We start from the raw sequence: 23,853 nt of genomic DNA, 5'->3' as shown, positions 1-23,853 counted from the left end.
GCATAAAGAGTAACAGGACAGGAGATAAAGCCCTATGGCTTAAAAAAAAGTGGCTTTAGTACACAACTGCTTGGAGCCATCAGTGGTTGCCCAAGAAGCAAAAGCAAACACATAGTAACTGCGCTACGGAGACATGAACTTTTTTTAATGAAGACACATTGTTGATCACAATTTATTCTGAAGTCATGAGATGCCAGCAACAGAACAGACTGAGTCAGCAGATCAGGCTGGACAAATACTTGATTGTAGCCACGGCTGTTGGCTCTGGGCAGCAGCACTGAGTTACGCAACAAGGCAACGGTTTCTCTTCCACCTTCCTAACAAAACTGCCAGGTAAGGCAAAGGATGGGCAGCTATCGAAGTGTGGTATAAACCATGCAAGAGTAACAAATGTGAGAATAGGTGTGTAATAAATACTTGATGACATTAGAGAGGAAGGAGGGGGAAGGACAACAGGCTTGCTTAAAAAAAATTATCTTCTGCAAGACATTAAAGCTATTTTAAGTATTGTCACCACCACAGCAGGCGGTCCAGTCCAGCAGTGACCGATTGGTACATGGATCAGTTTTGAAACAATAACCCTCTTCACATGAAAAGGTTTGAACAGATTATTTATCCACTTGCTAAAGCTCTGGGGTTAAAGAAATGATCAGTAATCAACATTTATTTCACACCTAGGCAGAGTGACTAAAACTGAAGACTACTGTTCAGCTTCGTCTTCAATTACTTCGATTCTGCGAGGCCCGTAGAGTAGAACGTAAGCTATATGCCAGTCTCCGCCCCCAGATAGCCTCAAAATATCTTCAGGTGTAACAATGCTGACTTTGTCATCATCAAATTTAATCCATTCATCTGCAAGAAAAACGAGGATTATCTGCAATTTAGGTACACAAACACGCTTGGATGTGAGCAGCCCCTCAAATGAAAGAAGCTGTGAAGCGTGGTTAATGCTGCTATGATTATTTTTTTTTTTACCTTGTTTCCTTTTAACCCAAGACACATAATGCCCAGAGGAACTCGATCTGCCCTGATGTGTTAGCACTGCCTGCAGGTCATAATAGCCACAATTATTGGAACCAATATCTGAAGAAAGAGGAGGAAAAAAAAAGTTACGTAAGTCTTACATGAACAGTTTTAGCATTTTTAACAGCATGCAGACCAAAGACGCGTTAGCCCTCCTGCAGCACCGTAGCGGTGTAAAACCCCATTTGCAGCACAGTTCTAAGTCACTGTGAACTAAAATCAGCGGCTTTCAGCCAGGACAGCCCCTCAGGAAACAGAGAATCTTGGCCATCTTCACAACGTAAATATGCATCCTGGGAGTAATGCAAATGCACCAAGCTTAAAGCATGAAAATGATGATGTTTGGTCAGGAAACCTGGACAGGTTCGGCCCACACTTCCTTCAAACACCAGCTGCTGCCTCCATTCAGGGCGAGCCATGGAACTGCGCGGACCGACATGAGCACGGGCTGCTCGGCGACACGGCTGAGAACACCCCGGTGCAGCAGCTCAACCCGCCCCGCAGTTAGTTCAGTTCCGCTATTCAATTTTTCCGATGGAAAAAACTGGCCAATACCGAAGGTGCCGAGAAGGGCGTTACAGTCCCCAGCGCGCCTTAACTGCATTTCTCAGCACTCCAGAATACCGTTTTCACTGTGCTCTTGGGCTAGTCAAGGCCCCCCACCGCTTCTCATGTAGCGCGTCACACAGAAAGCACCTCACGGTACCAGTCTGGGTAAAACACGGCCTCCAAAATAATTTCTGCAGTGTCCTCAACACGAGGGTGAAGGCGTAAGACATTCAAGCTCTGAGCCCCCCCAGAGTCAGGCAACACCAGCACCGCCTCAGCGGTTTTAAAAGTCCAATTCAAGTTTTTTTGTTTTGATTTCAGCTTTCTGACACCCACCGACAAGGAAGCGCACGAAACAGCTGCACATCACATGCAAATGTCTTTTGACGTGTGTGTCTTCTCTGTATCATCAACCTGACAGATGGATGACAGTTACGTCTTTGACTATCTCAACAGCATTTTTATTTGCCTAATCTTTCTGTTACTTACATTTCTGTCGGTTTCTGAAGACTGATTTTCAAGGGCATTAAAAATAACCAGGGTTCTTAAAATAGTCCTACCATCAGGTCCACTTAAACATTAGTAAATAGAAAGTTACTTTAAAATAGATTTACTTCCTTGTACTCACCATCAGGAAAAGAAAATGGTTCATATTTAACTTCTTTCTGCGCACCATCACTTTTACTAGACTGAAGAACAGAAATACACTGAATTAATGTGGAACGGTTTTCAGAAAGCTTTAGCACAATCATATCAAATACCAATTCTCCATTAATTTCAAGATGTTTCTAAGCCTAAACATTTTTTGTTCGACTTGAAACAAGTTCCATTACTGCATTTCTAGCTGGACATCCAAAAGCCTCATCTAAACGAGAGCACTTTTTTAAAGCAAATGCGTAACCATTTTTGCACACATTGCCCAGACTGTTTAGCCACCAGAGTTCCTGGCTTGGAGCATGAAAACAATTCTGCAGCTGGAGACTTTATTCCTTGTTAGGGACTCGCTAGCAGCAGAAGTGGCAATAAGAAATTACCAGAGACAGACTCCAAATGCCAATCCATTCTGTTTTAAAATAGCACTCCTTCCTTGCTCCTAACTGTGTAAAACAAGATGCCAGCCTTATTCAAATGTTTAAATGAAGCTGCCAGGAGTTAGGCCAGGAAAAGACTAGCAAACTTAAAAAAAATAAAACTAACCAAAAAAAAGGACAGTTTTAGTGTGCTTACTTTTTCTCTTCATTAAAGAAAGGCAGGTCAGTTTTAGATTATGTGGAGAGGGTAGAGGATGAAACCACTTCCCAAGCTTTGAGAGCACAGCGTTTCAGCTCACTAGTACATACATTCTAAACGTTATCAGTCAGACACATAGCAGTCCCTTGTACAGCTCTTTCCAGTTGGTGAGCTGGAAATGGCTACCTACACTCCACTGAACAAGTGACCTGCCAGCAAGCAATCATGTTTGAACAGAATCATTTTGTGTAATTCACAGAAAACCTTCAGGCATAACACTGGTAAGCAGAAGCGCTACAGTCTAACACATTTTGAAACAAAAATGTAAGTGACAAGTTTGTCTACAGCGTATAACGTTTCTCATCAAGCAATCATACCAAAGCAGATACTGCATTTTCATGAAAATACACAAAAAAGATCTAAAGCTCAATGAGTGCTAAATAAGAAAATTTACTTAAGGAAGTCAAGTTTTCTCTAGTCCTTATTGGTACCCTGGTTTCAGATGTGTGGCTTATTTAATCAAAATGTCCATGAAACTGCCAGAAGACTTACATTCTTTGGCTGTTGATTTACTTTTTTGTCTTCTAAATCTTTGAATTTTGATCGATAAGAAACCATTTTTTCCTGGAGGTCTGGAGTACACAGCTCATACACATCCAACATAAGAGGAAATTTAACGTCCTAGGAAGTAAAAAGCACAAAAGATTATTAGTATGACTTGGTACTCCACATTAAAGCGTTCTCCCCTGGGAAGGCAACACTACGTCCAATGAAATGCAAATCTCATCACATTTATGACAACTCGATCTACTGAAACATTGCTGACAGTACTTACTTAAAGGGCTCCAGTACTTTCACAGAAGAATGTCTCATTCAGTATAAACAAACCATCATAAATTACTATATTCAGTATAAATACTTGAATTCTTTATTACTAGCTGTCATACTTTCACACTACAGAAATACCTGTGCAGGCCTAAGAAAAAAAAGCATGCAGAATGACTGTACACTTGCAAAAACGTCAATTTGTGTTACCCAAACAACCTTCTAACAGAGTTAACATGTGCCTTCAATCTTTATTCCCTTGCTTCTCTTGTCAGGAACGGGCATCATCTACCACGACGCTTCCTGGGCAGCCCCGGAGGTCTATCAGCCAAGGCCAACAGAAAGCAAAACCGGAACATTCAGCTGTTTGCAGCTGGTTCTTGCATTTGTCAAAGCTGGACCAAGTAACTAACACAGGAAGTGTTTCTTAGCGCAAACATTTCTCAGCAACTTTAGAACACTGTCCAGTGACCGAAAGCATGGCCCTCTCCTTAATTAAACACTGGTGAAGAGAGACCAAAAAACATCCTAACAGTATTGGACCACATTGATTTCTGTCCTCACCTCCTCCTCCAGTAGCATAGTTTGCCACACATCATCACAACTGGGAACAAAACTACTTTGTACGTAAGCAAAAAAAGGGCACTGTTAATATTTCAAAATGCAATTTAAAAGCGAACTATTTAGTAAATAGCCTTCAAGTATTAGTTGCCTACCTATAACAAAAACTCATTGAAAAGCATAAACAGGAATTAAACTTCAGTACACAGAAAACTTACCTTAAGAACTTTGGCATTCACAGATTCTTTCTCTTTGTAAAAAAATCTAACCATCTGAATAGTCAGATACGCCGGTAAGCGACTAATTTTAGACTGTAAAAAAAAAAATTTAGAAAAAGCTATTACTTCAGATGTTCACAGATCCTTTACACCTTAAACACTGCTCATCCTAAATTACAGGCTATTCTGGGAATGTATTTGTACGCAAGCACATAGGACTATAACAAGGCTTCCTATTTTCAAGCTCTGTGTAGTAGTGTACTCAAAGAAATAATTTTCAACTGGCCTTAAGTTTCTTGGTAGTGGATATTCAGATGCTTTATAAATAGAAATCACATGCTACTGCAGCAATAACTTTTGTGTTTTGGGACAGAAAATTGACAACAGTTAAAAGAATCATACATAAAGAGAGCAACAAAAGTACCACTCACAGATTTGATATAGAGTGCATTTCTCTGCAGTGTTGGAGAGAGTTTGGTGATTTCCTCTTGAAGACGCTGTTAAAAAAAAAGGTAGTAACACATATGTTCATCATAAAACACAGCTTAAAGAAAAGCACAGCATGGATAAACAAGCCACCAGCTAAATCCTGTTCTGCCAGTCTCTTCTGTTGCTATCAGTCATTACGACACAGAGAATTTTGAAATCCCTTGGCAGAAAGACCATGCCCATTCAGTTGTTCAGCTCCAGGATCATTCCTGAGCCCTGACAACACTAAGTTTCTCTCTGCAGAAATTTTATTCTACAAGAGTAGAACTTGCAACTGAAAGATCTGGATTTGGTTATGAATGCGACATGTCATGGTTGGAACACAACTAAAAAAAAAAAATAAGTCTGACGTTTCTTGTGACAGGAATATTTGCACGTTTCTCCACTCTCAGCCTAAGGCAGAGCCATATATAAGGAGCCAGGTGGCAATACTCCGCTTCCAGGGACCTTTCCAAATTCAGGGAAAGACTGACCTGGTTGTTAGTGTTGTGACTCTCTTGCTACAGGCAATCCAGTGTAAGAATTCTAGAAGGCCCTTTCTTTATAATCTGTGAGCATTAACTATCTTATCTTACTTTTCATTCTAAATTCTGTCAAAACAGAAAAAGGAGAAACAAAAATTATCTGAGAACCGTGCAACTTGGTCCAGTCCTGTACAAACCAGATCTCTGCTTCCATCCCTGCTCTTATAGAAATACTCTGCAAGAGCAGTTACTACAAGGTTTTTGTATTAGTTCCTCTCCTTCCTCCTTCAGACTCTCCAAGAAAACCCTGAAAACGTAAAAATATTTTTATAATATATTTATATAATATATATTTATATATTAATTTATAATATGTATTTATAAATATGAATTTATATATTATATAAATATAAATATATAATATGTAAAAAGCACAGACTATTTTAAGAAGTGCGACTTAAACAGTTTAAAGATGATGTTGTGACATGGAAGGGTTAACACCCCCTTCAAATATGCAAAAGTAAATGTAAGCTTAATTGTTTCTTTTTTTTTTTTTTTTCTTAGACACAGCAACCAAAACGCCACTCTATTTTAAAACTGTCTTTTGGGGAACTGTTTACAACATGATTAAATCACGATATCACTTAATCTGAAGTGAAAGTCAAACAAATAGTTTCAAATTACATGTAACAAGTTGGCTTGCACAAGGTTACCTGCATGGAGAAGACCACACAGGGTCAAGAAAACACTCCGTTGAAGTCTGCCTTACATTAACATGCAATTCAGTTTCACTTCCATCTTCCCACTGAAACCCCCCAAAAAACCTTGGAACTTTGTAAAGCTTGGGCAGCAGATGTCAATTCCAAGTCACGGATTAAAAAAACCAGGTCATTCAGAATCTCAGTGAAATAAAAAAATGGTGTAATGGCTTACCAATTTTAGTCCTGTAAACAGGTATTTCACTTCTTGATTGATAAAGCAGCTAAGCTGAAGTAGGTTCTCCTTTCCTTTAGTTACTTCCTCTTCTTCAGCTTCTGTACATTTCATGCTTCATGAAATTAAGGAAAACCATCATGCACCAAGAGCTGAGCTACTGCTCTAGTGAAAAGAAGATGCTGAACAGCACAGTAACTGAGGTAACTGTGCTTGTGCGTCAATAGTACTTTCTGTAGTATAAAAACGAAGATTTGAAACAGCCCTTCCTTCTAACCAATCCGTTCCTTTTTGTCTAATGACAAGTGGTAGCTGAGGCAGACAGAATGCCAAAAAAAGTAAAATAAGTTTTTAATCACCATTTAAGCCTGTGAGGCCTGCTTTATTCTTTCTTCCTTTCCCACCCCCTGCCCGGACACAGATCATACTAACTTGCTGCCAATACCAGGTCTTGAAGCTGTCCTGCAACATCATGCTCCGTTACTGCTTGCAGTTAATCAAGGTCTTCTATTCCTGCTGCTGGCCAGACTTCCTGTTTCTTTCAACACACACAGCCTCTTTTCTCTGCCTTGTATCTGTCCACTTCACTGAACCAAAGTCTATTTCTTCATTATTTTCTACACATTTTTCTAATCATTCTGTCCAACCTCTTCTCTTCTGTACTTCCGCCACCAATTCTCTTCTCTCATCCACTTCCTTCTAACGAGATACTTTTCTGACTGCTCTGAATGCATCTATTCTACAAATGCTGCCATAATCACACTTTGAAGGCTTGCAACACAACTTTTCTACCAAGTGTCTTCCCCCTGCCATTAGCCTACGCATCATCCCTCTTAGCTACTCATTCTGCTCCTCCCAACTATTTCAGGGATAGATAACACACATCACAGTACAGGGAGAGAGACGCGTGACTCTCACCTTAAAAAAGGCCTTTACCCTTCATTACTACCAAGCGATGGGATACAGTACCTCACCTGAGGGGATGTTTCCTTAGCATTTCAGATGAGCAAAATGCACAATATAATTATTTCTAGAAGTGGTGGCCAGTTTAATGATGGCCAGGATTTTGGGGTGGAGAAGTAGAAAAACAGTTAATACTCGGCATAAGATGTGTGCTCCATGTGGCCTTTTTGTTCTTGCTATAAAAGAAGCTACTAGAAAGTTGTCAGCTGCCTTAGTTTCCTAATCATCTAACAGTGTGCAGCTAATCTATTTCTTAAGAAATCAATCAAGCTATCTTTTGCCCACATTTAGTATGCCAACTGTATCAGCAACACTCCCTTACAAGCCAAAATTAAAAAGAAGTTATTTAGGAAGATAATTACTTTTATTTGGATAAAACATCTCAGCATCCTTGAAGTAGGTAACCAGCAATCTTCTCTGGGAAAGAAACCTGGTATTTAAATTCAGTGGGTTTTCCTGTAAATTTCCATTACCATTCTTCTTCCCCACATCATCCTCTCTCTCAAAGTATAGCCAATCTTAACTTTAACTTCTGTATTCTCCTGCTTTACATCATTCCCTCTCTTCCCCCAACACACACCTTTGTTTTCTATACTATTCCAAACGATGCTCCTCACCCTGCCTGCACACAACTGCTAAGTGTAAAATTATTCTCATTCTTTATGTCTTGCCTTAGTCTTTAGGATACGCTGTTTCAAATTCAATGCTGAAGAACTGATCAATTAAACTCTTCTTTTTCGAAGCTGCTGGTGTAGCTCCAGAGTCTGTCTGTAAAACAAATTGTCTTATGTTGTAACTTTAAACAGCACATAAAGACAGTTGTCTTTGCAGACAAAACAACACTATTTAAATCCTTTGAAGCCTATTCCTTCGCCTTTCTGTAGGTCCATTTTCTCCTAGTCAGTCAATCTCCTTACACCGTATCAAAGTTTCAAAACAAATGCATTTATAGCATCCTGTTAAAGCCACTTCGAAGCACATCAGCAAGCAAGATTTCAGTCAAAAAGTCATACCTCTCTGCCTCCAACTTAAATACATCTTAAATTTTAGAGTAGTCTATCAGATCTTCCCCATTGCCAAGACTCTCCAGAAAACAGTTAACAAAGAAGATAGTCAGTCTGGTATAGTCTTGAGAAAAAAATTTAACTAATTTCTTATCAGATTGACTAAGTTAGCTGTCTGTTTGAAACAGCATTCTTGGCTACAAGTAGCACAAAGATGATTTGGTTTGGGGTTTTCTGGGGGAGTTTTGTGTTGTTGGGTTTTTTTTGGTGGTTTTTTTTTTTTTTTATTCTCAGAAAAAAAAGCTCTTACGTGCTACATTCACAAGTTATGAGGGCCTGTTGCTGCATTATCACAGTCACCACCGCCCTGGTCCAACACATGACTTACAAAGCCCAAAAGGAAACTACTCCTCCAGTACACTCCACAGCATAGCTCACATAGGTAGCATTAGGCTGATCAGACACATCAGAAAGCAGTTTCACCTACTGGACTATAGACACATGCTAAAGAACTCACAAAACAGATAATCCTTAGCAAAAAACACATGAATCACAAGTACAATATTATAAATCCTAAGTACAATATTATAAATCCTAACCGGTTAGAGTAAGACTACAATTACCTCCATAACTGTATCACCTTCTATGCCTTCCAACTTCTGCTGTAGTACCCTCATCATCTGCACCCAGCATTCATTGGCATCCTAGGAAGGGAACAGAACATTATATCTGACTAGAAGCATTATAATTTAGTATATTAAACCCATCAGTTTTTTACACTATAAAACCAAATGTAAGGATTCCTTAACTAAGAATTTCTCCCTATTCCACCATATGTTTTCAGAGCCAGCACTTGAGATTACATTCAACTTTTTTTACACGATACAAAAGTCAACACTTTACTGGGATAAATTATTTTCACAGGAGAAGGGAAGTTTTAAAACATTCTTCTTCTCAACTTCCAACATACTACAGAATTCTGAAACAATAAGCTAATAATCGGTCTTTACCTGTTGAAGGTACTGGCCTTGATCGCCTTTCTCTGCAAACTGTGGGAAGGCCATATGTAAAAACTGCAGGAGAATGATAGGTGGAATACTGGAGGAAGTTTTATCCATGGAATCAAACAAGTCTCTAAGAGCTTGAAGAAAAAGTAAGTGAATGCTTTGAGAAGTGGAAAAGCAATTCAAACATGGCAGGAAGTTTAAAAAGGATACTAAAACAACAGCAACATTTAAAAACTCATCATTTAACAGTGTCCAATTTGATCTTTCCAAAGCAGGGACCAAATTTTCCAGGTGGCATAATAGGTGCACCTAAGGTCTCATCTGTGAACATGACTTTGCAAGTGTAAAGCTGACAGTTCTGAGAGTTTGGCACATAGCGCCTTGTCTTTCCTGGCTGCTAACGGGGGAAAAAAAAAGAATTCACATTTTTGAGCAGTTCAGATTTCATTTGAAACACATCTGAGAAACAATGTTTTCACAAAAGGACTACACCTAGAGAAACAAGAAGGCATTCACAATCTATTCTCTAGAGCAGCTTAAGTTTCACCAACCCCTGCGGGGAAAAAAACCTGTCATTCTTCCCAACTGAAATATCTAGGAAATACTCATGCCTACTTTAAGACCCAGGAAAACAAGTATCTGTACGCATACGTGCAGGCAGTTCATAACTATGCGCAATTCAGTGAATGTTACTGATTGCATGACAGTACACGTGGCTTTCTTTTTTTGCTCCAGACACACTACTATGTATGTCTTACCTACCCAGGTTACAGCATTTTAAATCCACAATCGCTTCAGAGACACCTGTTAATCCTCACAACAACCCTGCGAGGTAGGCAACAGTCTGCATGGTCACTAATTCACAAGTGGAGAGACTAATGAATGACACTTTTGAATAAGTGAATATAGGCAAGGTTACAAGGAACCAAGGTCAGTTGCTTCCTCTCTTTAAGAAATATCTTCACTGACCCTAATAAGAGGAACAACTGATATGACACAGCAATTAAAAAAACAAACCACACCATAAGTGTCATGCAGGAGTTCTTGACCAGCTCAGAACCAAAGAATTAATTTCTAATTACTTAAGCTATTAAGATTCCTAAAAAGCAGAGATGTCACCTTAAAAAGAAAACAAGGGACACGAAGTAAAGGCAGTGAAAAGGGGAGGGGCAGGCATGGCTGTAAAGAGTAACCATTGAACTTACCACCCCAAAATTCAATCAGCAGGCATACCCACAAACCGGACCTTTCCTTCCTTATATTGTTTTGTTTTTCCTTAAATGGACTGGTAGAAATCCCAGTGTCCTGGCCCAGCATCTTAGTGGGGCAATGAAATAGAGTAAAAAAAGAAAAAGTGGACAAGTAGTACCCTTGTTCAAGTGTAAGGGGTCTAACTAGACTTCTAGTTAGAACTTGGAGATACGGGGCCATCATGAGATCTCACTTTGTGAGCACCCAGATCACCGCAACAAAGAGTAACTTTCCTTTTGAGGGCACTACTTTCTATTTCAGTTACGATATCTGGATCTTTAGGGTAAAGGCTGAGACCACTGATAAAGCATCAGCTACCATCTTAACAGTAATGCTCAGCCAATAAGTCATATTAAAAAAAATATCAGTGAAATACATATTCTAAGAGTATGGCGTTAGCCTACCATTAAGTGAAACAAAAAACTGTACACTAAAATATTTCTACACAAAATGATCAGATCAACAGATGGATGGAGTCTGCTTCAGGAAGTTTCAATTACTTTATGCCTACATGCAAAACAGTTAAGAGATATGAATTATTTCTATCTATCTAAGATCACACTTGAATATATTTTTTCCTAGCATGCAGCTAGGTAATATGCAGAGATGTACGCTATGCAACCACTGTCAGAATTACCTTTAAAGATATTAACAACAGAGCAAAATGAATGCCTCAGTCCTAGTAGATCTGAAATTCTTAAGGCATATGCGCTGAAGAAAAATATGCACAGATCTAACCGCAATTTTCATCTGCAGTTAGCAGAAAAACACACCCTAGCCTAAAACCCTGTGTTCTGCTCTAAACACCAACCTGCAGTAATGTATTGAGCAGAGGCCATTTCTCCTGAAGCTCTTAAGGCACCACCATACCTAAAAGAGGAGAAAAATAATTTGTATGCAATTAATGACAATCAAGAAGAGCAGTCAGGTTTTTAAATCATAAAGCAGGCAGCAGCTAGATTTATTTAAATGTACCAAAAGAAATCAATCACCAAACAGGATTAAGATTTAATGACACCTCAAAGTCTCAGCTACTTTGCAAGCACTGTATGGAAGCAAAGGAAAACTGGCATTCTTGAAACTATAAATAAATGTAGACTGAGAAGTCTAGATACATCACTGCTGCTTCCCTAACCCATTTGCCTCAAAGACTCAATCTACTTTTAAGGAAACTGAGAAAAAAATCTGAATAGAAGCTACCCCACTTCTGAAACACTTGACACTGCTTCTTCAGATACATGGAAAAAAAACACCTTCAAGGATAGATGGCAGATAAAATGCACAGAGATGGAGAGCAGGCAAGCAAAACAGTGAGAGGCAAGATGTTTTTCTAGGGGAGATATTTCCTACACTGAAAAAGTATGGTCGAAGTCCACCCGTGTCAGTAAAACTTACTACTACTCTTTGAGTTATTTTTTAATTTACCAGCTGCATGAGGAACAGCTGGCTTCCTCAACGCATATAAGCCTTCAAGCAAAAGGAGGGTCTCATGCAAACTTTAATCTCAGGCTGAACTTTAAAAATTCTGTCCATTTGTAGATGATGAGCTGGAAGCTTCCCCGACATACTACAAAACAGGGAGTACCCTTGCGCAGATCAACAGAGCAGCTGGTGAGAAATGAAGCCGTAATAGTAACCTTTCCTGCTTGAGTCCTTTCACCTCTCTCCCGCTGCCATATACCCTCCCATGCTGTCGTCAAGCAGGGAAAGCCAAATAAAGGCTAAGCCTCCAGGGGAAAACACAACGGCTGCCTGTGAATCTGACTTCCCACAGACAGTAGGGCCGCATCTTGTATTGCAGTCTGCCAGTTTCAAATGGGATGGGGATGTCAAATTTATCAAACACACTGATTCAGTGCAGTAACTCAGAGCCCTTTACATGGAAATAAACAGACTTTCCTAAAATGACAGCACTGAAAAAAAAAGAAAAAGCTTTAAAACTGAGTTTCTATCCTTCACATATAGTTCTCAGTGCTAAATAATTAAGGTTCACCTTCTAACAGACTTAAGAAAAATGTGTAAGTACTAAAATAACTAGTGTTTTAGTGTTTACAGTAATCTAGAATAACCAGTTAGGTACCAATGCATCAAGAAAGCAGTGTATTTTAAAGGAATTAAGTTAACCCTAAGGTGGCAATGCTCTACCTAATCCTCACATTTTTTAACTACTGATGGTTTTCTCATTATAATGCATCTGGAGGACAAATTCACGCTCACAATGCTATGTATTCTTTTTTCCTCCAATCTTCATAATTTTCAAGGTTCTCGTAGACTCCTCACAAAAAAAAAATTTTGGTTATTCTCACATTTCAGTCCAGAATAACAAAATAAAAATTCAGAAAAGTTATTCTACAACGAGGACAAATGAAACAAAATTCTGTAAGGGCATGTCTTCTGGTCCCCACACACCCACATGACACTTACTCCAGCTTATTCCAGTTTGCCACCACAACACCATCCATGGTCCTATCTCAGACCTTCCTGCTGTACGTTCATGTACCAAACGTTGGTAACGTCAGAATTTCATAGCTAAAAACACACTGTGCAATGAAACCATTGAAAAAATATTCCTCAAAGGAACCGGACTCCTGTACGATTCTTATATACAGAACAAGACCATACAAACTAACACCAGAAAACAGGGTTAGAAGTTCAGTAGCTTTTTTAAGCATTTTAAACAAGTCTTGACAGGAACTATTTTTTAGCTAGGCAAAACAAGTTCTCTCCACTAAAAGCCAGTTCCAAAAAATACATAGTCTTAAGTTCTTTAAAAAGTACAGACTAACACAGCCACAGCATAAACTTTAATTGATCACTATGTTAACCTTCAATAGATTGGAAGAATAACAGATTGTTATGATAATCCACACCAGTGTTAAGATGACCGTTCCACAAAATATTTATTTCATAAGCTAAAGAAAACATTTTAGTCATGGTATTTTTGTACTGAATCTTACCTTTTAAGGGCCTCTTTCACTTCTGGCACTGAGCGGATACACTGAACCGTAGCATTCATGTAGCAAGTGTTGCCAAGGTTTGTCAATCCACATGGTAATTCCATCTACCAAAAAATTTACAAGGGCGCTTGAAGGTCTGAGAGAGATGTGCAACCATTTTTGCGTAAACACTATAATTTGACATCAACTTCTAAGAAAAGGAATAATCAGAGATGCATAAAACCTGGAATATTCCATCAAACCTGATGAAGTTTTCCAGATCCAATTTCTGATTATATTAATCATTTCACCATTCAGTGCTTTTAATGGACATTCAGGAATGCTCTGGGTTTTTTTCTGTGCATGTTTAGTTTAATGAACATATTCTTCAAGCAGGCAGTCATTCAGAAAGTTCAATTATAATCTCATCCAAGTTTTGACCTTAAAATTCTATTTCCATGAAATTTCCACATGAATACATTTGTACAAAACATGGGTGTTTTAATTAAAATCAGTGTTCAGTAGAACTCTGAATGTGATGAAGTTCATAGTTAGAAACAAAAGCCTTTAAACTCCTCTCCAAAAGTCTGCAACAGATCATTAATTTGATCCTTTCAGACAATTTGTGAATTTCTAAAGTTTAGACAAATGTGAAGGCCAACTAATAACTAAACTAACCAGTTTCAGAAACAACTATAACTCACAACATGATAGCATTTTTTTTAATCCTGCATATTTGAGGAGTTGTCAGGGAAAAGCACGTAGTTTAATGACACTGAAGTAGTACTGCATACCAATACCACTAATTATTTTAGGAAGAGAAGATTCATTTAACAGTGTATTCCATTTTTAATGAATACATGCAGTACAGAAAACTGAATTTTGATGTATAACAAAATTTGACTCAGAGAAATGCCATGTGACCAACTTTTTCAAAATGTTATCTGTCACTGAATTGTCTCCTTGTTTGCCTCTCAGTTATCTCAAAGTCTGTGTATAGGGTTAGTCTCAAAAATACATAAATATCCTTCACCTTCTGGTGCCGTGAAAAGCATTCAACACCAAAGCACAAAACCAGTCCTAAACTACAGATCTGTTTTCATATGGACATGCATAAAGCATTCCCATTCTGCATGTACAGCTGACAACAGTCACGCAACTGTTTTAAGTATGATGAAGAGCTCCTAGTTCAAATGACTGATGAGAAAATGAAGCCCTTCAAATTGTAAGAAAGGGAAACAACTCAAACCAAAGTTACTTCATTACAAAAAAAAAAAAATTACACTCTTCCAGACTTTACTCCCATAAAGGAAAACATATAATCTATTCCAATAAGGTCAGACTTATTTTCATTTTACAGGAAGAAAAAAAGTTTACCTAATACTACTAACACGGACAAACAAAACCCCAAACACACCCCACCCCAAACAACCCCTATTCTCCCTTCACAGATACGAAAGAGGCATGAAACAATTCTGCACGTCTAAAAGCCCTTATTCAGACAAAGTTCAGGACACAAAGTTGTATTGCCCTTGCTGTAGTAGTCTTTAAAAACATCAGCAATATTATTTTTAGAGAATTTTCTAAGCTGCCTCCTTAAAGAAAAAAAAAGCACTAGTTATATGACTTAAATTCCAGACTTCTCATCACTGCTACCATGTGGGTCATCAACGTAAATTAGCATTTCTTTGAGAAGCTATAAATACTAACAGACATTACAGTTTCAGAATCCACTTTTAAGCAACTGTGAATATTTAAAAACTTGCTATTATTCAAAGGTTAGAAGAAACCAAAGTTTGAAATATGCTTACAGCTGAAGCCAACTGCTCCTCTGTCATGTCTTCTACAAAGACGGGTCGAGCAATTGGTTCTTCCGGAAGCGCATCTGCAGAACCCATCATTAATAAGGTCATCCCCTTGAAACACAGTAAAAAATAGTAATAAATATTTAAGGGCAGTTATTTCCGCTTAAAAAAAATAAAATCATTAAGGTCTTGATATATTTCAGCTATTTCCCCAAAAACAAACACAATCTTTCTCTTAGTTTACAGAACTGATACTGCACTGCTGTTTTGTAAGGGTATACCTTAACTTTTTCATTATCTATAGAGTACTTGCTGAAAACAATTCCACAGCATTATCCATGCTAGACGTTTCCATTGAGCCTGGTGAGCTTGCCAGCAGCTAACAATGCAAGATTCCAACTGGGACTAAATTTAACATTCATGCAATACCCCAACGAGAAGTATTCAGAAAAGCTCCCTTCCTGATCATGGACCACTAGGTATCAAGCATCTTCCACACTTCAGTGCAAATATTCCTCTTTCCCTTACGTCTTAGAAAATACCTTGGAACCAAGGATAACTGAGCAGCTAAATTCTGATTTGAAAGAAGCTGCAATGTTTGAGCTTCTCAATTGACAGATTTGCATGTTCTCAAATTCAGAACTCTCTAAACAACAAAAAAAACACCCTATATCTTTAGCCTAGAATCCAGGGAAACACTTCAGACAGATGAGGTAATAATGAGGACCACAGCTCTGAGTTCAGAATTATTTTTCCCACCTGAAAAGCAAGCAGGAAAGGGAAGTGCCATCCTTCGGTCTGGCAAGTTCTGAGAACATTAAACTAACCAAAAAGTGAAAAATAACCAAAATGACCCCATTAGTGTAGGCATGAGGACTAACATTCAAGGCGGGGGGCAGGGGGAAGCAATCAAGTTACCACGCTTGCTAGACTAGCCAAAGGAAAAGGAGTTTTTCAGCATTCAACAGGAGAACATCTACACAATAAGATCTATCAAAGGGGGAGAAAATGGCTATCTGGGGCGTTAAAAAACACAGTGCTAAGGAAAAGGATGGACAACAGAAGGGAAAGAAACTGCTTTGGCAGTGTAAATAAATCCCTAGAACTTGTATATAACATTATTAAAATTAATAAAGGCAGCCGTTAGCGTAACAGTATGCAGAAAAGGACAAGAATATTAAGTACTGGGGTTTTTGCTAAATGACTTTGCTACAATAGCTGCAGCTACAGGCTGTTAATAGATGCTTGCAAACTAATTACATGGGTAACAGTAATGCTACCTAATTCAATCTGCTCAGAGAAGAGCTGGAGTAAAACCTGTACTAAACAGATGTTACAAGATACCTACAGAAATGAAAATGACAAAAAAATACCCAAACAAAAACCTCTGGGATTCCTTATTACAATATTTTATAGGTAAGAAACACAAACATAAAAAGTAAACACATTCACTTTTTGTTTTCTTTTTGAACTAGTCAAAAGTACAAATAACCATTATTAATGGCTTTGTTTTTAAACAGCAGCTATTTAGTACAGGAACACAAATTTCAGCAGGCTGACAAAAAAAAAAGGAAATAGGCAGAGCTGTAATGGTTGTAACGCAACCATTTTCCCTGCTGGGAAAGTACAAGCGCGACACACCACAGACAGTGCCCAGGGTCACAAGCTCTCCCTAAGTAATATCACTTCTTATTATGGTCACAGACATACAACATAGAAGGATCCCTGGTTCAACCCAGAACAGTTCTTGTAAGAAAGAAAGATATGCTCCCAAGTACTTCAGGAAGACAGGAAGATGGTGTGATCTTCCTACTGATGCTAGAAAAGGTTTTTTACAAATCAGTGGTAGGACTTTAAGAATGCTAAGGTATGACAACTGTAAAATTATTTTTCATGAAGGTCTGATTTTTAAGAAAAAATTACCCATTCAAACAGAAATAGCAAGAACTTTAGATGTCTTTAAATACCACAATAAAAATCAAACTAGTAAAGTCTAGTTATTCCTCAGAACTTACATTCTTTATTTTTAGGTTCCCCCAGTCGTCATCCTGTATTTGAAATTAAATAAAAGACAAGTTCATTATCTTGCAGCAAAAGACAAGCATTTTCATTAATATTAATCACATATTTATAAATATTTAACTACGTTTCATCCATGATTCCACAATCTTAACTGTGTACACATCATCAAATCTTGCCTGACAAAAATAAAAAGCAGCCAAGTCATCTTTTCAATAAGGTTCTTCATCTGTTATTCAACACCGCTTAGATGTAAACAACTTGTTGTAGGAAAGCTGTCTATATCACATCACAGCGACAAGCCTCCAGCAAAGAAGTACCAAAAAAGCTTTTCTTAAATAATCTAAAGGCAAAAAGTTGCATTCAGGCTCTGAACATTAAAAAGGAACAGGGAAAAAAAACCACCACACAGAGGACTGTTTGGTATAGAAGAGTGCAGAAGTGTTTTAAAACAGCAGTGTACCTCCCAACCGTTTAGCAGGAAACTTTTGCCAGTATTTTCTCATAGTAGGCAATGAATCATACAGAGTTATTTCTGAAAAGCATAGTCAATTTAATACATACAATGAAAGATCTTCTGGAGGAACACTTGGAAATATGGTCATTGCTCATTACCTTATAATGTAGTAAGGTTAGAAATCATATAAAAACCCCACAGATTCCTACCTTCAGAGTTCCTCCTTTAACCATAACCTTCTGTCTAGCTGGCTGAACTCCGGTCAGTGCAAACAACTGGGCTTTGAAGACCATTGGAGGTTCGTCAGTGTTAAGCTCCACACCATCAAATTTCTCTTTTCCCCATTTCACATTAACTGCAAACAAAATGTTTTGAAACTGGATTATTTCCTAATATACGAGAACATAATAACCAAGATTTAACACAGTATTCCAAATTCCAGACTTCATACCACCTCAAAACATTCTGTTTTTAACTCTAAAGCTTGTCAATAATCAAGCTAAGGGACATCTTAGTGTGTCAGCCATCAGAACATACTATTTCCCACAAGTCTAAAAATAGTCTACAAAACAACTGTAAGCAACATATATACTGAAAGAGTTTGCAAGCCACAAACACATATAACAGCATCAGAAATTCCTTGAACGAGTCTTCACAAAAGCAGCTCAAAAGCAACTCTCCCAATGTCTTGGCACTGTTCATTGCATACAAATTTCTGAAGGAAGTTCAGACATGCAATTCCAGTTCAGTTTTCCATAGCATTTCCGTTCTCCTCCAACGGCAAACAATACCATGTTCTTTAAAAGCAAAGCTACTCTTTGATAGCCGTGGTTTTGGCTACCAGTATCGCTCATGTGGAGCTATGTGAGGAGGTAAACGTGCCTCAGGCCAAGCCCCATAAAGTAGCACACCTCCTGCTTCCTTTCAGAAGGTTAACCTCCCAGTGCCATTCGCAACACCATCACTGCTACCCTCCTCGGTTTTGACAGTGTTCACACAAACAAGGCACCTGTGTGTAAATACAGCCAACAGCCTAGCATAGGTTGCAGGTCCAGACACCCTGACCCTAATAAAGGTGCAGGACTGGAATTAAGTGAAGTGAAATTTGGCCACACGAAGCGTAGCACTCAATGCTGGAAACAGGATCACCAGCATTAGGCAGAACGCCACAAAGGCATGTTAAATTCACTTTGGTAAAGCTAGTACCAACTAAGAGCTGACAAGAATGCCTGGAATAAACAGCGTGTAACCATTCTTTAAAAACATACCTTTGATCACTTCCAAACACTATCACAGGTACACAAGGCTACCCTAACAAGCTGCAGTTTTGCTGAAAATCTGCAAAATATAGCACTCAGTAATATCCTGTGTGCACAGTAGGTGACTGAAATACCATGCTTTAAGAAAGCCATATCCCTCCTTCTACCCGTGCTCCAGTTTTAAATAAATATACTATGGTAAGTCTAGGTTGTCACAATTTTAAAAAACCTTCCAAGAAGGTTAAGATTTCAGAAGCATGCAGTGCTCATGGTGGGTAAAAAGGAAGAATAACTTACTCTCAATTAGCCTACAAAGCAACTCAAATGACTGACTTTTCAGTATTTCTAGCAGAAAAGTACCTTCTGATTTGTCCAACCTTCTGACTTTTTTTAAAACACATTTATTATTTTGCATATTTAAGACCTACCAAGCACAAGCTTTTCCCCATTTTCCAGGAAATGAATGCACTCAGTCACTGAACAAGTCAGCTGCACAAAGTCTTTTAAGTTTTGCGTTTTTGAACAGTCATGCATCTGCCACTAAATACGCAGAGGAATTAGAAGTTATTAATCTGTAGTGTTGCTAGTTTTACCAATTCAGCAGTCAAGAGGAGGAAACAGAAGAGCACGAGTGTTTGTTCTTCAGAGATCACAACTGAAATTTCCTCCAAAAGTTTCCAAATGAAAGGAGAAAATTGTTAGTTTGAAAACAATGGAGTCTAAGAAAGGACACATTTGCCCCACTGAACAGAAAACACAGCTTATGCTGATGTCCTACAGTTCAGGAAGAGTCCTGTTATACTGACATCAGGATCCCAGTTTGCCAACCCCAACTGGAGAAACAGCAACACAACTGCGTACAGAGGCCTTCTACAATCTGTTCCTCACGTACTAAAAAGCCCCAAGAGGCCAGACCTGTGAAACATAAATAAGCCAGGAACCGGTCCCAGAAGCGTCATTAGGGGTTTTGCTCTTGCAGTCTTCGCTGGAAACTTTCCTTCACAGCAAGGAGGGTGAGGGGGATGTGATGTAACTTTAAAAATGTTAACTCCTGTGCTTTTAACTAAGAAATAATGGATTTAAAAGAGCGGAGGCAGATGCACCTAAATAAATTTGGAGGCGCGGATGCAGAATCACGGCTCCCTTGACAGACAGCAGCGCTTATCTTAATACACACCAAAACCAAACGAAGACAGGGCAACAACGAGGCACGACCGCACGCGTGTGGCGCCCGTTCGCACGGCCGAGCCTCGCCGAAAGGGCCCTCCCGGCCGTCTAGAGTGCTCTCCCCGTCCCCGGCCGGGCCGGGCCGCACGTCCCAGGGAGCTCCCGTCGCCGGGCTCGGCGGCGGAGAGGAGGACGGCGGGGCCGCCCGCCTGCCCTCACACGGCAGCGGCGGGAAGGGTCTGGCGGGGGCGGCGGGGCCGCCGGGGAGGGCGCGCCGCTGAAGTAAAGGCACCGGCCCCACGCCGCGGGCGGCGGCGCGGCGGGCCGGGGGCGGGCGGTGGGGCCGGCTCACCTGAGAAGAGCGGCATGGCGGAGGGGAGGCGGACGGGCGGCGCGTCGTGTCTCGGGAAGGCGCGGTGGCGGCGGGCGAGGCGAACGGTCGGCGGGGAGCGGCGTTAGCGGGGAGGGAGCGGGCGGGCGGGCGATGGCGGCGGCGGCGGGGCGGTGGCGTCCCTCCCTCCCTCCCTCGGGGTCTCATTCAAACCGGCCCCTCGGGATGACGCTGCAAGCGGGGCCCGCTCTCCGGAAGCGGGGCGGGCTGCGCGCGCAGCGCCGGAAGGGCTGGGCCGTGAGGGGAGGGGGTGGTCGCGAGGCGCGGTGCGGACGTTACCGACTGCTCGATGGAGCAACGGCCGTGCCTGAGGGAGGCGCTGCCCGCCGGACCGGAGAAGAGAAACCGTTCGGGCCGTACGGGCGGTCCGCGGGCAACGGTGGCTTGTTGGGGGAGGGTGGCGCACGAGTAAAGCGTGACTCAACATCGGCTTCAGACGGGCGGCTGGCGCAGAGCCGGGCCTGATTAAACCGGGCTGCGTGCTGTCCGGGCGGGGGGACCCCGCCTAAGGTGGCTGGGTTGGGGTGTGGAGAGAGCCCGGCCCCCGGAGCGGGCGGAGAGGCTGGGAGTACCGGTGCTGCTGTGGGGCCGGGGTGGGTTTACGGACGTGGTGGTGGTGGTGGTGGTGGTTTGCTCAAAAGCTGCGGTTGCGCGAAGGCTGGGGGGAAGGAAAAAAGGCTGTTGTGGATGAAAATATGTTTGGGCTACAGGAAAACGTGGAGTAAGAGATAAAATGGTCAATAGGTGAGTTTTGCGAAGGAGAGAGGGGGTGACTAATCTGCCAGCAACTCTTTTAAGTGTCGGTGATATGGGACAGATAAGGAATGCTGAAGGCTGGGTGTGGTGGCAACGGCCAGGAGCCTCGAGGACAATAAAAAACAATTCTAAAGATACTGAAAACAGTAGGTATGAAGCCATGAGTCTCAACTTCTTCTGCAAAAGCTCTTGATATTAGGTTGTGATTAAAGAAACTAAAGCAGTAATGAAATATGTAAGAAGGAAGAGAATGCTAGGAAGAAACGTCCCTTCCTCAGACCCCTCCTAGCTACCACCTCGAGAAACCCGCCACTACCACCTTCACCAGCTCCCCTTGCAGTTGTAGGAGCTGCTGCTGCAGCTTTTGCCACCATTTGGTTATCTGCATTTGCGCTTCTGGCCCCCTCATCTTGCTGTAGAAGTGATACCCCGAACAAGAAGGATCATTCCTTGATATGCATGCTGCTCACCAAATATGATCTTCAATTTCAAACGTTTCAGTTTGCCACAGAGAAGAAAAACAAAAGTTTATTTTTATTGTCCAGTGACAATAAAATATAGATGTGAAAAGGAAGTTTTGGGGAACAAGGATAGCATTTCATAGAGAAGTTCTAACATGTGGTATCCTGAATTTAAGCTGAATCTTAGTTAGGAAAGAAATTAGAAATTAAGCTGAACTAAGATGGGAGTTTCCGATTACTAAGGTGACTTAAGCATTGTTACAGTTTACCAGCAAGGGTGATTAATCTTCTGTTACTCTGGTTTGCTTAAAGGAGCTTTCTAGAAAAGCTTTCATGCAGTTGTAGGGTGAGGTCCTGCAGACCGTCTGTTCAAGTGAGAGCAATCCCAGCTGTCAGCCCGTAAGTCTAAGCACAGGATGTCTCCACTCTTACTGTTTTTTCTCCATACCAAAAGTGACCTCTATAGAGACCATGTGTTCGAGACTCCTAAATGAAAACGGTATGTTCTGTGGTCTGAAGCTGCGCTAAATACATTCTCCTCAGTAGGGGAACCCTGAGAGGATCAGGACTCAAACGATCGTAGGCCATTGGTTTCCAGGATTTAGGCAAAGGCACTAGAGGGTGCTGTGCCAAAAGAAAAATTGGGGTTTGTAGCTCAGCAAAACTTCCTGAGCTCCACGAGGTGAAGAACCACAACCTCCCTGTTCTCTCCTCTGAGCTGGTGCAGGCCTTTTCCTGCCCTGGCAGGTTTCGGCCCTTTGCCGTAAAGGAGGGGATTGATAGGTAGACACTGGTTTCCTCGAATCTTGCACAAACTGACAAGACAAAGAGTGCAACCTGATGTATAAATATCAAGTACAGATTACCTTGACGACACAATTTTAAAAGATTGATTAAACATTATTAAATGGAACATTTTTTCTTAGTGAAGATGAGCCCTGAGGAACCCGCAGGCTGGGTCACAGGGGCATGGGGGTGGCAGAAGCGCCTTTTGCACATGGGCCTTTTGCACAGCCAACCAAGCAGGGCTGCTTCCCATCCTGAGCTGGCTGGATGCAAGCCAGCTGGGATCCAAACGCTGGTGCTGTGGCATGAGAAAAGTACTGCGTGCAGGCCTGGTGGGATTTATCAGTGCTGGAAGATGGGTCAGAGCAAGTCCAGATGTATTTACAAAGGCTTTTACTCTGTGAAATCTCCCGTGGCTCGGTTATGAGGAGCACAAGTGGTACATGTAGCCACAGACAGCACAAGCAGGTGCTGCAATACAGCAAAAGGCGTGGGGAAGCAGGCAAGGCCCATTGCGAAGCACGCTTTAGACACCTTTGTGATGCCTATGACAGAGCAAAGAAGGTAATCTTCATTTTAAATAATCAGGGTGTTGTTTAACCCCAGCTGGCAACCAAGCCCCACTAAGCCACTCCCTCCCTCCCTCCCGATGGGATGGGGGAGAGAATAGGAAGAGAAAAAGTGAGAAAACTTGTGGGTTGAGATAAAAGTTTAACAGGGAAAGCAAAAGCCGCATGCATAGCAAAGCAAAACAAGGAATTAATTCACTGCATCCCGTCGGCAGGCAGGTGTTCAGCCATCTCCAGGAAAGGAGAGCTCAGTATTGGGGCCAGTCTTGTTCAACGTCTTTATCAGTGCTCTGGATGAGGGGATCAAGTGTGCCCTCAGTAAGTTTGCAGATGACACCAAATTGGGTGGGATTGTTGATCTGCTTGAAGATAGGAAGGTTCTGCAGAGGGACCTGGACAGGCTGGATCTATGGGCCGAGGTCAACTGTATGTGGTTTAACAAGGCCAAGTGCTGGGTCTTGCACATGGGTCACAACAAGCCCAGGCAGCGCTACAGGTTTGGGGAAGAGTGGCTGGAGAGCTGCCCGGTGGAGAAGGACCTGGGGGTGCTGGTTGACAGCCAGCTGAACATGAGCCAGCAGTGTGCCCAGGTGGCCAAGAAGGCCAACAGCATCCTGGCTTGTATCAGGAACAGTGTGGCCAGCAGGAGCAGGGAGGTGATCGTGCCCCTGTACTCGGCACTGGTGAGGCCACACCTCGAATACTGTGTTCAGTTTTGGGTCCCTCACTA

The 23,853-nt window shown here is 41.1% G+C and overlaps 1 protein-coding gene across 1 annotated transcript; it reads right to left on the bottom strand.

The window, feature by feature from the left end:
- Nucleotides 1-124: 124 nt before the first annotated feature.
- Nucleotides 125-20,767, bottom strand: USP14 (ubiquitin specific peptidase 14). The gene is made up of 16 exons (XM_064442909.1): nucleotides 20,513-20,767; nucleotides 17,944-18,089; nucleotides 17,274-17,306; nucleotides 15,265-15,369; nucleotides 13,475-13,578; nucleotides 11,329-11,387; nucleotides 9,270-9,400; nucleotides 8,883-8,963; nucleotides 7,944-8,023; nucleotides 6,293-6,407; nucleotides 4,838-4,903; nucleotides 4,407-4,499; nucleotides 3,355-3,483; nucleotides 2,201-2,261; nucleotides 976-1,083; nucleotides 125-852 (listed from the first exon to the last, which is right to left on the bottom strand). The coding sequence occupies exons 1-16, from the start codon at nucleotides 20,526-20,528 to the stop codon at nucleotides 701-703; spliced, it is 1,479 nt and encodes a 492-aa protein (XP_064298979.1). The 5' UTR covers nucleotides 20,529-20,767; the 3' UTR covers nucleotides 125-700.
- Between the last annotated feature and the right edge of the window lie 3,086 nt (nucleotides 20,768-23,853).

The sequence above is a fragment of the Phalacrocorax carbo genome, chromosome 2 (assembly GCF_963921805.1).
Source record: "Phalacrocorax carbo chromosome 2, bPhaCar2.1, whole genome shotgun sequence".
NCBI classification, from domain to species: domain Eukaryota; kingdom Metazoa; phylum Chordata; class Aves; order Suliformes; family Phalacrocoracidae; genus Phalacrocorax; species Phalacrocorax carbo.
The sequence above is the reverse complement of the archived record's forward strand: the minus strand, read 5'-3'. Positions and strand labels throughout refer to the sequence as shown.